Below are 17,859 nucleotides of genomic sequence, written 5' to 3'. Positions count from 1 at the left end.
ATGTGGACCAATGGAACAGAATTGAGAATCCAGACATAAATCCATCCACATATGAGCAGTTGATATTTGACAAAGGCCCCGAAACAGCTAAATGGGGAAAAGACAGTCTTTTTAACAAATGGTGCTGGCATAACTGGATATCCATCTGCAAAAAAATGAAATAAGACCCATACCTCACTCCCTGCACAAAAACTAACTCAAAATGGATCAAAGACCCAAATATAAAATCTAAAACGATAAAGATTTGGAAGAAAAAATAGGGACAACGTTAGGAGCCCTAATACATGGCATAAACAGTATACAAAACATTATTAAGAATGCAGAAGGAAAACTAGATAACTGGGAGCTTCTAAAAATCAAACACCTATGCTCATCCAAAGACTTCACCAAAAGAGTGAAAAGACTGCCTACAGACAGGGAAAAAGTTTTTAGCTATGACATTTCTGATCAGCGCCTGATCTCTAAAATCTACATGATACTGCAGAAACTCAACTGCAAAAAGGCAAATAACCCAATTAAAAAATGGGCAAAAGATATGAATAGACACTTCACTAAAGAAGACGTTCAGGTAGCTAACAGATATTTGAGGAAATGTTCACGATCATTAGCCATTAGAAAAATGCAGATCAAAACTACGATGAGATTTCATCTCACTCCAACAAGGCTGGCATTAATCCAAAAAACACAAAATAATAAATGTTGGAGAGGCTGTGGAGAGATTGGAACACTTATACACTGCTGGTGGGAATGTCAAATGGTACAACCACTTTGGAAATCGATTTGGCGCTTCCTTAAAAAGCTGGAAATAGAACTACCATACGATCCAGCAGTCCCACTCCTTGGAATATATCCTAGAGAAATAAGAGCCTTTACACAAACAGATATATGCACACCCATGTTTATTGCAGCAGGGTTTACAATTGCAAAAAGATGGAAGCAACCAAGGTGCCCATCAACGGATGAATGGATAAATAAATTATGGTATATTCAGACAATGGAATACTACACATCGATAAAGAACAGTGACAAAGCTGTGAAGCATTTCATAACGTGGAGGAACTCGGAAGGCATTATGCTGAGTGAAATTAGTCAGTTGCAAAAGGCCAAATATCGTGAGACCACTATTATAAGAAGTTGAGAAACAGTTTAAACTGAGAAGAAAATATTCTTTTGTGGTTATGAGAGGGGGGAGGGAGGGAGGGTGGGAGAGGGGCATTCACTAATTAGTTGGTAGATAAGAACTACTTTAGGTGAAGGGAAAGACAACACACAATACAGGGGAGGTCAGCACAATTGGACTAAACCAAAAGCAAAGAAGTTTCCTGAATAAACTGAATGCTTCGAAGGCCAGCGTAGCAGGGGCAGGGTTCTGGGGACCATGGTTTCAGGGGGACATCTAAGTCAATTGGCATAATAAAATCTATTAAGAAAACAGTCTGCATCCCACTTTGAAGAGTGGCGTCTGGGATCTTAAACGCTAGCAAGCAGCCATCTAAGATGCATCAATTGGTCTCAACCCACCTGCATCAAAGGAGAATGAAGAACACCAAGGACACAAGGTGATTACGAGCCCAAGAGACAGAAAGGGCCACATGAACCAGAGACTACATCATTCTGAGACCAGATGAACTAGATGGTGCCTGGCTACAACCGATGACTGCCCTGACAGGGAACACAACAGAGAACCCCTGAGGGAGCAGGGAAGCAGTGGGATGCAGACCCCAAATTCTCATAAGACCAGACTTAGTGGTCTGACTGAAACTGGATGGACCCCGGTGGTCATGGCCCCCAGACCTTCTGTTGGCCCAGGACAGGAACCATTCCTGAAGCTGACTCTTCAGACAGGGATTGGACTGGACAGTGGGTTGGAGAGGGATGGTGGTGAGGAGTGAGCTTCTTGGATCAGGTGGACTCTTGAGACTATGTTGGCATCTCCTGCCTGGAGGGGAGATGAGAGGGTGGAGGGGGTTAGTAGCTGGTGAAATGGACATGAAAAGAGAGAGTGGAGGGAGAGAGCGGGCTGTCTCATTAGTGGGAGAGTAATTGGGAGTGTGTAGCAAGGTGTATATGGGTTTTTATGTGAGAGACTGACTTGATTTGTAAACTTTCACTTAAAGTGCAATAAAAATTATTAAAAAAAAATAATGTTGCAAGTATAGTAAAATGTTAATTTTGAATCTAGATGAAGGATCTGTAGGTGTTCATGTATAATTCTTTCAACTTTACTGTGTTTTTGAAAATTTTTATAATAAAATATTAAAGTTTTGAAAATTTTTATAATAAAATATTTTAAAAAATACTACATAGAACTCTTTATAGTATAAAGTGTTTTTTTGTTGTTGTTGTATTTAGGATAGATTTTGGTAGATTTGATAGATCCTGTAGGTAGAAACTCAGATGTGGAATTATAGAGTCAAAGAGCTTGCACATTTTTAGGGTTCTTTAAAACACATTGCCAGATTGATTTCCATAAGGGTTTTACTAATTTAATTTTCCTACCCCCTGTCAGTTTAGGAGTTTGAGTTTCATAGCCTTTATCAGCATGGTATATTAACATCAGCTAAAGAAAAAAAAATTTTTTAATCCTATATTTGATTGCATTTCAAGTTAGGTTATTTTTCCTTTTGTTCATTTGATTTTTCTTTTGTGAGATTTCTTGTGTCTGTTTATTTACTAGCATTTTAGTAATAATCTAATCTGCCAAAAAAAGGTGAAAAAATCCCTGTGGGAGAATAAATAGATTAACTGTGGTGGATTTGAAAAAGAATAACTCGGAGAGGATACAAGCTCTACCAAAAATTAAAACATGATGTTAAGCTTTTATAACAGACTGATGGAATAAGTAGTTGAGAATTAGAACTTTTTGAGAATTTGGTGTAAAGATAAAAGCCCACTAGAAATCACAAATTAAATGGTGCAGAGAAGAGTGTTGGATCTATAAATGTTCCTCACACCATTCAGTATACTACATTGCCAATGGATTGCAGTTAGATATTAAAAACAAAAAATATTTCTCAATAGGGAAGGAGTTTTCTAAGTTTAGTAAAGATTACAAATACTACTGAGGAAAGTATAATATTAGAGCACATAAAGATTTAATTTTATAATTCAACACCAACTTAACTGAAATTAAAAATATAAACAAGAGGTTATTACAGCAAAATATCAGAAAAAGATCTAATATCTTAGCTAACATATAAGGACTCTTTAGGGAAAGCCATTTTTTGTTTGTTTTTGTTTTTGTCTTTTCCTCCAAGGATCACTGTTTAACTCTTAGCTCACATGGAATTACCTGAAATAGCCTGGCGACTGCAGTATTCTGTGTGCGTGAATATGTGGTTTCTCCCCACATATTCCTTATTTCAGAAAAGAGGTCCTCCTAAACTTCATAAAGATGAAAACATCTTAAGCGCTCTCCTTGAGGAGATTAGTTTGAAGGCCTTTAGAGCTAACAATAATCTAGTGTTCTAAAACTAATATTGGCAGTTTGTTAATTTTTCTTTTAAGCAAGGAGGGTTTATATGTGCCAAGCCAAGGTGGTTTATTGTTGTCTGATAAAACAGTTCTGCAAATTGCTACCGACGTTCTTGCTGTAAGGGAGATCGGAAGGCTGCTGGATGAATGGTAAATGATGTTCGTTTGGTTTCCCACGGTGAACCCTGAGACTAGTGACCTGGTAAATCCTGTTCTGCATGTTGGTTAGAGTTTGTGCTGGCACATTCTAGAGAAGATCTTCAAAAAGCTAATTTAAATTTACTTTTTAAAAATGGCTAGTTTTATTGAAGGATAACACAGATACAGAAAAGTTTACAAACCATGAACTCAGTGGATTATCACAAAGTGAACTGGTATAACCACCACATGGGTCAAAAACCCCTCCTTTTCTTTCTCAAATGCTACTCCCCCCTCCCTCTTCTCAAAGGTAGCCACCCTCCTGACTTCCAATACCCATAAATTAGGTTTTTCTATTTCTGAATTTTTTTTCCTTTTAAAATCAACTTTATTGAAGTATAATTTTCATGCATCCATTTTAAGTATACACTTTGATAGTTTTTGACAGATATACACCATACACATCCAGACACCCACACACAGACACACAAACACACCATAGTCAAGATATAGACCACACCCTTCTGAACTGGAACTGAAGCCATTGCCAGAGACAGCCCTTCAGCCAAACCATAGACGGGGCTATGAAATAAACAGTAACACCTGAGAGGAACATGCTGCTTAGAACGAGCAATTATATGAGATCAAAAGGGCAACATTTGCCCAAAAGCAAAGGTAAGAAGGCAGGAAGGGGTAGCAATTCAGGATGAAAGGAAACGGGGAAGCTAGGACAGAAATGGGGGAGTGCTGACATGGAGGGAATGAAAACAATGTCATGGAGCATATAAACTATTGAATGGGGAACTAATTTGTTCTGTAAACTTGCACCTAATGCACTGTTAGAAAAATTTAAAAATAAAAGATACAGACCATTTTCATTACCTCATAAAATTCACCTACGTTCCTTTGCAGTAAATCTCCCCCCGCCGCTGGTCTCAGGCAACCGCTGATCTGTTTTCTGTCACTATAGATTAGCTTTGTCTGTTCTGGAATTTCGTATAAATGGAATCTCACGTAGTATGTGCTCATTCGTATCTGGCTTCTTTTGCTCAGCATAGTATTTTTGAGATTTACCTGTGTTGTTGCTTGTGTCGGTTGTTTGCTCATTTTATAAAAAACTGCTTGGTAATATTCCATTGTATGGATATACCACACTTTATTTATTCTCCTGTTTGGGTTGTTATCAGTTTTCGGCTGTTATGGATAAAGTTGCTGTGCTCGTACAAGTCTTCCTGTTGACTTCTGATTTCATTTCTTTTGGGTAAATCCTAGGACTGGTGTTCTAGGTTGTTGGCTAAGTATATGTTCAGTTTTATAAAAAACTGCCAATCTGGTTTCCAGAGTTTTTGTAACATTTTATATTCCCACCAGCATTATATGAAAATCCTAATTGGTTCACATTCTCACCAACACTTGTTTTCAATCTGCTTAAACAGATTGAAAATAATTTAATTTGAAGTAGATGTGGATTTAAGTTGCATTTCCCTGATAACTGGGTAAAAATTAAGATTGATCTATGTTTTTATAAGCATCAGTAGATACTGTGGCACAAAATTTGCCAAGGAAAATCTGTTACCAGCATAGTGAATGAGTTAGTCTGAATTTTATGGTACCCATTTTGATGTTTCTCTTTGTAGCTTGAGAACATCCTCTTTCCAGTGGCATATGCTTTTGTATCTAGTGAGGAATATAGGGCCAGCATTGAGGTCTTTATACTGTCTGGGATGGAGTACTTTTGTTGGGCTAGTAGTTTTTTGAGACAGGAGGCTCTACAGTTGTGTGGTGTCACTGTACAGGTCAAGCAGCACTGTCATGAGAGTCACTCTTTATGGCTGTGTGATGGCACTGGTGTCAGATGTGCTTAGGCATACGGTGTCATTTAGACATACGTTAGTCTCTTATCTGATAGATGGTTTTTTAAATAATCACCTGTATCCATTAATATTACTTTTCAATTAAATTCAGTACAACTGATTTTTTTCCCTGCATTTGAGCAAGTCATTATTTCTCCAAGTGAGCACCAGATGATGTAGTTGGCTTCATCTATTTATGTATATCTCTATATCGAGGAACCCTGGTGGCTCCACAGTTAAGTCTTCAGCTATTAAGTGAAAGGTTGGCAGTTCGAATCCCGCAGTGGCTTTGTGGGAGAAAGACATGGTGATCTGCTCCCATAAAGATTAAAAAAATAAAAAATTAAAAAATAAAGATTACGTCCTGGAAAATTCTATGGGGCAGTTCTCCTTTGTCACATGGGATTGCTGTGCATCGAAATGTACGCCATGGCCCCTAACAACATCTGTATATCCAAAGGCAGACAGAGGTGTAGACAAACATTTGGCTATTTATATATAGAGAAATAGATACAGACAGTTGTATAGATCTCTGTAAAGGTCGCTGGGTAGCACAAATGGTTTGTGCTTGACCACTAACCTATAGGTTGGTAGTTCAAAATCGCCCAGCGATGCCGTGTAAGAAAGGTGTGGTGATCTGCATCCATGAAGATTATAACCAAAAAAACCCTATGGAGCGGTTCTACTCTGTGACACGTGAGAGTGCCATGAGTGGGAATTGACTCAAAAGCAATGGGTTTTGTTTTAATAGATATCTGTATAGATACATAAAATGTGTATATTTAAGGGTCTTTTTGTATGAAGATGCCCTGGTGGCACAGTGGTTAAGCACTTGGCTGCTAACTGAAAGGTCAGCAGTTTAAACCCACCCCCACCAGCCGCTCCACGAGGGAAAGATGTGGCTCTCTGCTTCCGTAAAGGTTCCAGCCTTGGAAACCCTATGGGCTAATTCTGCTCTGTCCGGTAGGATTGCTATGAGTTGGAATTGACTTGAAGGCGGGGGGTGGGTGGGGGGGGGGTTGGGGGGTAGGGTGGGGGGGTGGAAGGGGGGAGGTTTGTATGAAAATAGTTTCCTTAGAAAATTAGAATCACACCCTGTTAGAGATGCTCATGCTATGCTGTAAGTATTTTTGTTTTTAGTAACTTTTTTTTTGGTTTTAGAAGGCAGTACAGCATAGTTGTTAGCAGGGGCCTTAGAGTCCCCAGCCTGAGTCAGGTCCCAGTTCTCATCCTTGGAGCTGTGTACATTTGGGCAGGTTAATTAACATCTCTGAGCTTCAGTTTTGTGGAAAGGGGAAAATAATTGTAATTCCTAGAGTATTGAAAACTAGTAAATGAGATAAATGCATATCAAGCTTCTTGCCCATAGTAAATACTCGGTAAATATTAACTTGTTTTTTTGATCTTGTTAGTGATAACGTTATCTCATTTATTTTCTTTGGTTAATATTTGGAACCTTTCACAATCAGATTCAGAAAATATTTTCAGCCTGGTTTGTAATAGAAAACATGAAATTTAGTGCATGCTCTCCTGGTTGTGCCAGGGTAATAGGGATGTGGCAGTTTTCAGCGCATTTTGTAGCCATTTAGATTGAAAAATTTTATAGCTGATATCTTTCTTTGATTGCAGTGCCCATATGTCTCCCATCAGCATCTTACCAGCTTCTGCAGAGTAAGTAGTATACTCTAAGAAGACACATTTTTTCATTTTTAAAATGTTCCTTAGTTGTAGAAGTAAGTTGTATATTCATTGTGCTCATTTTAGAGGAAATACTGTTTGTAAGACAGTGAAACTAGTTTGCAGTATTTTATGTACGGAAATAGGGACAAATAAAGAAGAAGCCCATTGAAGTAATATACAAAATAAAGATGAGCTTTTTTAAGATGATTTTTTTGATCCTGTGAAATAATTGAAGAATGTTGGTAGAGCCTTCTTTATTAAGTTTTCTTTAAAAAAAAAAAAGTAGACTTCATGTAAAATATATGGAGAGTAGCTTTATAGTTCTATTATTTAGCTGAGTGTTGGTGAATTACATCGCTTTGTAAATGTAGCCTTGAAAAGTCTATCTCTTTAAATGGGTTTCCAAATAGTAGTGAGGAATGAATTATTGGAACAACTGATCCTCCTCACCCCCAGCAACAATAGTGACACTGTGATTGATTTGTATAGGATCATCTATTTGGGCAAATTTAATTTTAAAATGTGAGCCAGTATCATGTATCCTTTTATATATTTCTTTTTATGTTTTAGTTTACCCATTTAATCACCATAATAGTACTGATTTTTAAATTTATGTTTATGTGGCCAAATACCTAATAAAGGTGACTACTTCTCAAATGTTTTCTGTTGTAGCATTTTAGAAAGAACAATTAGAGCAGCTGTGGAACAGCACCTTTTTGATCTGCAGAGCAGCCTAGATCATGATCTTAAGAATTTACAACAGCAAAGTCTGGTGTGTAATAATGAAGCAGGAAGTATTAATTGTGATGGGGAAGGATCTGATAACCAGTAAGAAACTTTTCAAACATTTTACTGTTATGTATTAAGGGTTTTAAAATTGTTTTGGTATCTTAAAAAAACTGTACGTTTACTTAAATAATGGGGTCTCATCTTACTTCTGGGTTTCTGAAAGTCAGTGTGAAAAGTGACTTTGTATATAAATTATATATACCTGATTAACGTTGAAAATCTCGTAAATCTTCCATTAAGGTAGCGTGAATAATACCTTTTATTGAGTCTAACCCAGCTAGTTTTTCCTCTCTAAACACCAGGTGAAGTATTGAACTTAGCATAAAACAGCTATTGCCATAGAGTCGATTCCAACTCATAGCGACCCTATAGGAAAAAATAGAACTAGAACTGCCCCATAGAGTTTCCAAGGAGCACCTGGTAGATTCAGACTGCTGACCTTTTTAGTTAGCAGCTGTAGCTCTTAACCACTGTGCCACCAGGATTTCCAGCTTACCTTTAGGGACTATGTTATATGAAAAATACTTAATTTTTAAAAATTAGATTCATACTTAGTGTAAGATATAGTCACACAGTGAAAGGTACACAGTTGATCTAGACAGATAGGTACAGGGACGACAGGTTGATACCACTCTAGGGCATGTGATCATTGAGTAAAATGGTGAGCAGAATCATCTTTTGTTATTTAAATTGTTATCCCCCTACCACTAGACTCCCCAACCCCCTTTTTTTGGTTAGCTGTTAATAGATGAATTTGTATAATTTAAATGCACCTGTGATGAGTGAGGTTCTTTCACTGTTCCTCTGACCTATTAACTATTACATGAAGGAAGGCCTCAACCTCCTTTCCTGTTATTTCAGCCCTACATTTTAAGATGTATGTGTGATTCCCTCAGAGACCACAATGTAATGATTTAATATTTTTCATATATCAGCTTTCATTTTACAGACAGATGAGTAAGATGGACCTGAAAGGAAAGGAGGGGGGCAATAGGATTGGGTGGAGTGATTTTTTTTTTTCCTTTTTATTGTACTTTACATGAAGGTTTACAGAACAAACTAGCTTCTCATTAAACAGTTAGTACACATATTATTTTATGACATTGGTTAACAACCCCACGACATGTCAGCACTCTCCCTTCTCGACTTTAGGTTCCATATTACCAGCTTTCCTGTCCCCTTCTTGTCCTTGTCCCTAGGCTGTGTGCCTCGTTTTGTTTTATAGCCCTGTGTGATCTTTGGCTGAAGGGTGAACCTCAGGAGTGACTTCATTTCTGAGCTAAAAGGGTACCCGGGGGCCATACTCTTGGGGTTTCTCCAGTCTCTGTCAGGCCAGTGAGTCTGATCTTTTTTTGTGAGTTACAATTTTGTTCTGTATTTTTCTCCAGCTCTGTCTGGGACCCTGTGTTGTGATCCCTGTAAGGGCAGTCAGTGATGGTAGCCGGGTACCATCTAGTTGTACTAGACTCAGTCTGGTGGAAGCCATGGTAGTTGTGATCCATTAGTCCTTTGGACTAATCCTTATTTTCTTCATTCTACCTTGCTCCCGAAGGGGTGAGACCAGTGGGGTATCTTAGATGGCCGCTCATAGGCTTTTAAGACCCCAGATGCTACTCACCAAAGCAGGATGTAGGACATTTTCTTTATAAACTGTGATATGCCAATTGAGCTAGGTGTTCCCTGAGACCATGGCCCCTCAGCCCAGCAGTAGAGTGATTTTTTTAAAGAAGATTTTAAAAGAGCTAAATATGTCTTCTGAGGTGCCTCTGGGTAGGTTCGAACCAACAGCTTTTTGATTAGTAGCCCAGCACCTAACTGTTTGTGCCACCCAGGAACTCCTTAAATATATCTAGTGCACTAAAATAGCTATTTATATGGAATGAAACTGAAAAATATTAACAGATGTAAAAACCAATGATCAGACTGTGTTTATTTTAGGAATACCATATTGTACAACTGCAGGAGTGCCATGTAGACACCATAGTGTCCATGGATGGCATTGCCAGCCTGTGCAACTATATGTGATGGCCCTGGTTTGTATGCTTTGAAGCCATGATTAGAACTGATACAACTATACTCCATGAGGAGTATTTCAGCTAAATATGAAGGATAGAAGGTAGACTCTAAAAGGTGGAAATAGTGGGAAAATGTTTCAAAGAATATAATAGTAGCATATTCCTTGGGAGTTTATCCTCTCGGCCTTTAGCTTAGCTAGGGATCATGTAAACCTATGCTCGTGCTGAGACAGTGTTCTCATCACTGGGGAAATACCTTGCGTTCTATCACCAGAGGTGGTGTCATCTTTGTAAGCAAAGATGCGTATTCTAGAAATTTAAAATAAAAAGTGTGCAGTAGGAAGCTGTTCCTGTTGTACCTGATAAGGAGTTGAATGCTATGGTGTATAACACTAGACTTGTATTTCAATCAGAACAAACAAGTGTATGGTTGGGAGAGTGCATTTGTAAGGGCAATCATTTTGGCACATAAAATACTTTCAAAGCCATTCGTTTGCTTTTGGAAAATTTCGCAGGGGTAACAGACAAGATCCTTCACAACATCTCAAAGAGAGTTAAAAAAAAAAAAAAAAAAGCTTAGCAAACGTAATAATCTAACTTAGCAAACGAAGTGTGGGTTTTTATGAAAAGGGCACATTTTCTTTACCAAGTGAAAGTTTCAGATCATTATTGATATTTATTTATTTTAAAGGCATTACATATTCAACATTTGGCCTGATCTGATTTTTTAATCTTTGTTACTAGGGTTGATATTGCTGATGATATTATTAATGCCAGTGAGAGTAACAGAGAATGTTCAGAACCTATGGCTAGCGCTAATTTAGACAATGAAGTTATGCAGCAAGATTTTGTATTTGAGGATGAAGAAAATAACCAGGTAAGAAATGCAAAGACCAAAAAAATCTTTGTGTAGATGTGTTCGATGTACCACTCTGATTGCTTCATGTGTTCCTTTGATACCAGAAACCACAGTTGAGTGTCTTTGATGACAGATTTGTCTTGATTATAGATCAAAGGATATACATTCTCTCAGTAGAGGTCAGGAACCACCAAGAAGTTGGGTAGAAGAAGCACCTTACTTTAAAGTACTGTTTTCCTGGAAGGAAGTAAACTATGATGTCAACTGAGGAATTTGTGGTATTATGAATAAATTTTGTTCCTTTTTAAAACTTTTCTGTATTTCCTAGGTTTTTTCTGAAGAATATGTAATCTTTTCATAATTAGAGAAAGCCCATGAACATTGTTCTAAAAATAACTAAATTATTTTTACTGTTACATTGTTAATGTTAACTTTTTTTTTAAATAATTACAATTAATTGTACAAAGCTACATCTTTCTTAGATATTTCAAAGTGTATTTTTGATAATACTTTAAAAAAGTAAGATACTATAATTAATGGATAAGGAAGCTTTCTTCAGCATGTTTCTGTACTAAAGTAAACCTAAAAAAGGAATTTAGAGTCTGAAGACTTAGGTTTGTGTTCTGGCTTTGCTGCTTAATAGCATATGACTTTGGCTAAGTTACCAAGTGTCTGCTTTTTTATAAATAAATGGGGTGATACATTAGGGGATTATTATAAAGATCAAAAGAAGTAAAAATATCAAAAATTACTTTATAAACTAGAAAACATTTCAGTTTACTACTACGCTTACTTTCACTGGACTCTTAGTTGTGTATATCAAATTAATTCCTTTTCACCTATTCAGGGTTACTGCTTCGGTAGTTGTCTACTTGCTCAATCCCAGATTATTAGATTATCCTCTTTGTCTGTTGGATCATTCCTACCAACATACTTTTACTTCTCCCATATTTAGGGAAAACCCTCTTTTTGACCCTTCATCTCACTCTAGCCACTCTCCCATTTCTCTGCTTCCCTTTATAATGAAATTACTTGAAGGAATTGTCTATCTCTGTTTTTTTTAATTCTTCTCCAGTCATTCTTTCTTGACATATAAGGCAGCCTTTAGCTGCTGCCATTTTTCTGAAACAGCTATTGACCTAATAGCAGAACTTGATCCAATTGGTCATTCCTACTACATTGATATACTTTTTCTTCACTTAGCTTATATCTCCAGTCTAGACCTCTCTCTTGAACTCTAGATTTCTATATCCAGCTGCTCTACTCAAGATTTCCACTTGAATATCTTATAAAAATTTCAAACTTACCTTGCACCAAACCGAACTCCTAATCTTCTCAACACATCTGCTCTTCCCTTTGTCTTTAAAATCTCAGTAAAGGGCAGTTTCTTCTTCATATGCATAGGCTAATCCATGATTCCTTTCACAGTGGACATCCAGTCCTTCACAAGGTCCTATTGGCTGTACCTTCAAAGTATATGTGAAATCTACTTTTTATTGTCTCCACTGTCACCATGAAGATCCAAGTCACTGTTATCTCACCTGGATTATTATAGTCTGATGTCCCCATCTTTGCATCTGCACTAAGCCAGGGGCACAGTGGGCAAATCCCACCTTCATTGCTAACTGTGTGGTAAGGATCACCATGAATCCAATTCTGAAAGTGTGGGAATGGACCCAGTTCTCACCTTACCACTTCTCTGTCCTTGTCACCAGCCACTTACGTGGTACTCTCCCTCATCCTGGCCACCCAGAACTGGGTAAGAGCCCACAAGTTAGATAATGTCTTTAAGTCCCAGCCACCCAGAGCTAGGTCAGGGCTCATACCTTAGAAGGCCACCTTCCTTCACACTGCCAGCTAGGCAGATGCCAGCCCCTGCTGGCTCTCACTACTCTGGTGGCCTTGTTAATTCGCTAGAATGACTCACAGAATTTATGGAGAGTACCCTGGTGGCATAGTGGTTAAGAGCTACAGCTGCTAACCAAAAGTTCAGCAGTTCGAATCCACCATGGGGGTAGTTCTACTCTGTCATATAGGGTCACTGTGAGTCGGAATTGGCTTGATGGTAACAGGTTTAGTTTTTTTTTTTTTAATACAATACTTACTACAGATTTATCACAACCCAAAGGATACAAATGAAGCGACATACAGAGTGAAGTTGGGGAGGGGTCATGGCGCAGAGCTTCCATGTCCCAAGAAGGGACATGCTGCCTTCTCCTGTGCATGGTTATCAGCTGAGAAGCTCCATCTGAGTCTCCATGTTCAGGGCTCTTTAGCAGCCTCACCACATGCCTCGTGAGGCTTAGTCAGCATTGGGCCATCAGGTGTTCCTTCTTATCTGGTCAGCCGCATTAACTAGCCTCAGGTGTTGATAAGCTAGAACGAACCCAGAACAAAGGCCACATGGCTTTCTGCAAGGTGATTCCACTTCTTGCAGGACCCCCGTACCATCTTTTCTCAACACAGCAACCAGAGCTATCCTTTTAAAATGAAAATTAGATGTCAGTTGTCAGAACCTTTCAGTACTGTCTAGGTATCAAAATATAGCAGTAGGCACAATGGAAACACTGACTGATAGGCAGTTATGACTGAGACAGCTAAATCTTTTTTTCCCTCCTCTCTTTTCTTTTTATCATGCTTTAGATGAAGGTTTACAGAGCAAATTAGTTTTTCATTAAACAATTAATACACATATTGTTTTGGGACATTGGTTGCCAACCCCACAATGTGTCAACACTTCCCCCTTCTTGACCTTGGGTTCCCTCTTACCAGCTTTCCTATCCCCTCCTTCCTTCTTGTCCTTGCCGCTGGGCTGCTGTGCCCATTTAGTCTCATTTTGTTTTTTATGGGTCTGTCTAATCTTTGGCTGAAGGGAGAACCTTAGGAGTTACTTCATTACTGAGCTAGAAGGGTGCCCGGGGGCCATACTCTCAGGGTGTCTTCAGTCTCTGTCGGACCAGTAAGCCTGGCCTTTTTTGGTGAGTTAGAGTTTTGTTCTGCATTTTTCTCCAGCTCTGTCTGGGACCCTCTGTTGTGATTCCAAACAGCTAAATCTTAAGGTCTGTCTTAAATGATGTTGGCTCAGGTATCCATATGACCTGATTCTGTATTTTTACCTGCTCAATGAGACCAGGTTTCCTCATCATCTTGTATGTATTAGCAGGCCCTCCTGTTAACCCACCCCACTCCAGTCCCTGAATTTTTTTTCCCCTCTTCCCTGTTCCTCCCTTATATAGTGTTATCACAATTGCACGTATCTTGTAAATTACCGATTTATTTATTGTGTTTCACCTACCATTAGACTATAGACTTCATGAGGGATGAGATTTTTATCTGTTTTTTTCACTGTTGTATCCCTAGTATCTAGAACACGTGATAGGTATTCACCAAATATTTATTGCACGTATGACCAAGAGCATACTAGTCAAGTCAGTAAGTAATTTGCAGTGAATTAAGTTATTAGTTGCTGTGTTGAAGAGAGCAGGAATTAACTCTTCCAAAAACTGGTTTTAGGAAACATTTATGGATGATGTGTTCTTGTTCTTAAAAAGAAAGCCAGTATTTCCCTTTTGTTTCCAGCTAAGGTGAAGACTCATTTTTTACTTACTGTTTGAATAAGTCAGTTCCTTTGAGCATACATGTACTTTATGCTGGTTATTTGGAAAACACAAACAAAAAAACATGTGATATAAATTTGTAGTGACTTGTAATCTACATTACATGCCCTCAGTTTATAATACAGAATGTAACTAAAGCTGTTAGAGGTACAAATGAAGCACTTCGATCCTGCAGAACAGAGGAAAGACCTTCGGGCTAGGGAAGTTATGGAAGGCTTCTGGGAGGGCGGGAGGGAGGGAGGGGGCTTTTGAATTTGGCCTTTTACTCGGTTAGATTTTGTTAAGGATTTGTGGAACTCAGAGAACAGTATGAGTAAAGATTACAGGACAGTGTTGGAGGTAGTGAATCAGCACTAGTTGTAGAGTGCAGGATGTTTTGAAAAGGTAAATTGTAGAAGATAATTCTGGAGACAGTTGTGGGTTTGGGTCATGTGGAAAGACTAGAACACCATCTTAAAGAATGTGGATTTTCTTAGTGGAAGGAAATTATGGAAGACTTAGAAACAAAGGGAATGATGTATCCAGATCTGTATTTTAGGAAGAAGGCTGTGGCAGCAGTCTTGTACAAAGCAGATTGTAGAGAAGATCGAAGTTAAGGACAATAATCAGAAGGCCTTTGCACTGGCTTTGGTGAGAGGTTATAAGTGCCTGAACTATGGGCACTAGGAGAGGGAGGAAGAGAAAGAAAATTCCAAAGGTGAAAATGATTAATCTTTAGCTGTTAATTCAGATAAGACAGACAGAAACCACAAGATTGGAAAAAGGAAGGTCAGTTTTGCATTACTGGGATATCAAGATGGATATGACTGCAGAAATTTGGTTCTTATGCTTTGTTGCGTAGTGGAGGGCTCAGTTTAGCTCTGAGTGAATGGAATTGGCAAAGAAGTGGCTTCAGTAAGGGAAGAAAAGGGAGTCAAAGAAAGCCCTGGGGAGCCTCCATATTCTAGGGCTTTGAAGGAAAAAGCAGCCATAGAAGCTGGGAATGTCAAAAAGAGTGAGTTTTCTGTAAACCTGAAATTATATCAAAAAGTTAAAAGAAAAAAGAGAAGCAAATGTGCAGAAGTAAAGTAGGAAGAATATGTTTAATTTTCATTTATTTGCTTGCTAGTGAGGTTAAAAGTCTAATGAGGTAGTTTTTTTTTTTTTTTTTCCCTTTGCCTTACTGTTGAACAAAAAATACCCAGCAACAATATATTTAATGTCGGTGAGGATAAGGTTGAGATAGGCAGTCTCATATACAGATATTGGGAGTATAAATTTCTACAGACTTCCTGGAAAACGTATTGACAGTAAGAGCAAAAAACTTTAAGCCTAAAAAAAAAAAAAAAAACTTGAAGCCTTCTACCCAGAAATTTTAAAATCCAGAACTACTTCCTAAGGAAATACACTCAAATCAGAGATACATGGAAAGGTTTGTGTACTATAATTATTATTGGGGTTTTATTTACAGAAGAAAAAATGGGAACCATTCAGAATCTTCAGTAACTGAGAAATGTTCATATCCATTCAGTATTGTCGAGTCATTTGAAATTATACTTTAAAGGCCTGAGTAATACGATGTAAAGTTATATTGAAAAAAAAATATATAGAAAACTAGAACTAATGCAATCCCAGTTTGTGTGTGTGGTGGGGGTGTGGGGTATGAATAAATAGATACTGGCACATAGTTAAAAGGCTGAGAAGAAATGAAACAATATTTACAGTGGCCATTTCTGGATGATAGGATTATGGGTGGCTTTACTTTTCTTCATATCTTTTTTTATATTTAGGTTTCTGACAGTGAATGCCTGTTGATTTATAATCAAATAATCTAAACATAAAAGCTTAATTTCAATTAGGAAAAACCATTGGATTTAGCAATAGTGACTGCTGTTAACTTCAGAGAAGGGAGCTTTGGTGTGGATTTCAAGGAACAGAGGTTAAGGGTTGAGGAATGAGTATTAAATGAGTAGGTAGAGGCAGCAAAGTATAGAATGCCTTTTGGACAAGTTTTGCATTGAAAATAAATGGAGAGAGAACAGTTGAAGGGAGCCTGGCTGTGGAAGAGTTTTTTTTTTTTTTTTCCTCATAGGATGAAGATTTGAGCATTTTGATAGAGAAGCAAGACTCTGTCACTAGATAGGGAGAGATTGACAATTGTCAGAAGAACAGGATAATTAATGGAACACTGGATCCTGGGGTGGGATTATGGGGTATAGAGGGAAGATGATTAAAGCTAATCTTGAGTTAAAGAGGAGATACAGAATATTTTTGAAGTGGGAGGAGTTTTGATGCTTAGGTCATCTCCAGAGGATGAGGGAATAGGAATAGGGTTTGATATTGAAGAAGTTGGTAAAGTTTTGTAAGAGCCTTCATGGAGAGAAAATGGGTACACCAGAAATCAAGTAGAAGCGAGTCAGCAGGTACTCGAGTACCGGTGGAGGTCTAGCTGAATTTTGAAGGCATGAGTTTATAGTGAGTTGCATATGTGAGGTTATACATGTGACATTTTCTTGTAGCATTTGTTTGCCTGAATAACAGAAACTGATCGTAAACTGGTTCTGCAGTGGTAAGGGAATTGATAAAATAGCTTTAAGGTAGTTGCTCAGCGGTACAGAGTACGTATTCAGTGCGTTAGAAACATGAAGTGAGGCTTTTAAGCTATTAAGTAGAAGTGAGCAAGGTGACGAAGTTGCCAGAAGAGGGGATATGAGTTGGACAGGATTAATGAGTTTCAAACGTAATGTGGCACACATGATTCATGTGGCTTAAATAGAAAGTAACTGGAGTCCAGGGTTGTTTAAGGCTAGATAGCGTAGAGGTCAATACTCCTGTAAAGTATTTTAGGCTTTGTGGGCCATCCTTTGTCACAACTACTTAACTCTATTGTTATATAGCATTTCATGCTAAAGAAAATATGTAAATGAGTGATCTTGATAGTGTTACAGTAAAACTACTTATAGACTCCAGTAGCATAGTGGTTAAGTGCTACGGCTGTTAACCAAAAGGTTAACAGCTCGAATCTACCAGGCGTTCCTTGGAAGCTCTATGGGGCGGTTCTACTCTGTCCTGTAGGGCTACTATGAGTCAGAATTGACTTGACAGCAACGAGTGTGGTTTGTTTTGATTTATGGACCCTGAAATTTGAATTTCCTATAACTTTCACATGTCACAAAATATCTTTTTTTTTTTACCCCCTCCCCCCCCCCCCCCGCCAACCATTTACAAATACAAAAACCATTCTTAGCTTATTGGTCATACAGAAATTGGCAGCAAGCTGAATTTGACCAGGAGGCTGTAGTTTGCCAGCGCCTGGTCTAGAAATATTGTAAGGAGGTCAAGGTTTTAGCTACCAAAAATAATTTTAAAGATTATTTCTTTGAAATTTAAGGAGGCCTGGTTGCTTGCACTTAATAGTTGTTCCCCAATAGTTGTGTAGCCAATGAGAGATTAAT

General features: G+C 38.1%; 1 protein-coding gene across 5 annotated transcripts in view; it reads left to right on the top strand.

Annotated features, from left to right (window-relative positions):
- Positions 1 to 17,859, top strand: part of FAM13B (family with sequence similarity 13 member B) — a 117,938-nt gene that overhangs the window by 67,290 nt on the left and 32,789 nt on the right. For 3 of the 5 annotated variants that reach the window (XM_049873712.1, XM_049873713.1, XM_049873711.1), the window contains exons 8-10: positions 7,095 to 7,136; positions 7,818 to 7,973; positions 10,694 to 10,826. In XM_049873712.1, coding sequence (XP_049729669.1) covers positions 7,095 to 7,136; positions 7,818 to 7,973; positions 10,694 to 10,826 — 331 coding nt within the window. The remainder of the gene's footprint in view (positions 1 to 7,094; positions 7,137 to 7,817; positions 7,974 to 10,693; positions 10,827 to 17,859) is intronic. The other 2 variants (XM_049873715.1, XM_049873714.1) reach the window with 1 other exon arrangement.

This window comes from Elephas maximus, chromosome 2, assembly GCF_024166365.1.
Source record: "Elephas maximus indicus isolate mEleMax1 chromosome 2, mEleMax1 primary haplotype, whole genome shotgun sequence".
Classification (NCBI taxonomy): domain Eukaryota; kingdom Metazoa; phylum Chordata; class Mammalia; order Proboscidea; family Elephantidae; genus Elephas; species Elephas maximus.
Note: the sequence above shows the minus strand (reverse complement) of the source record. Positions and strands in the feature narration are given on the sequence as shown.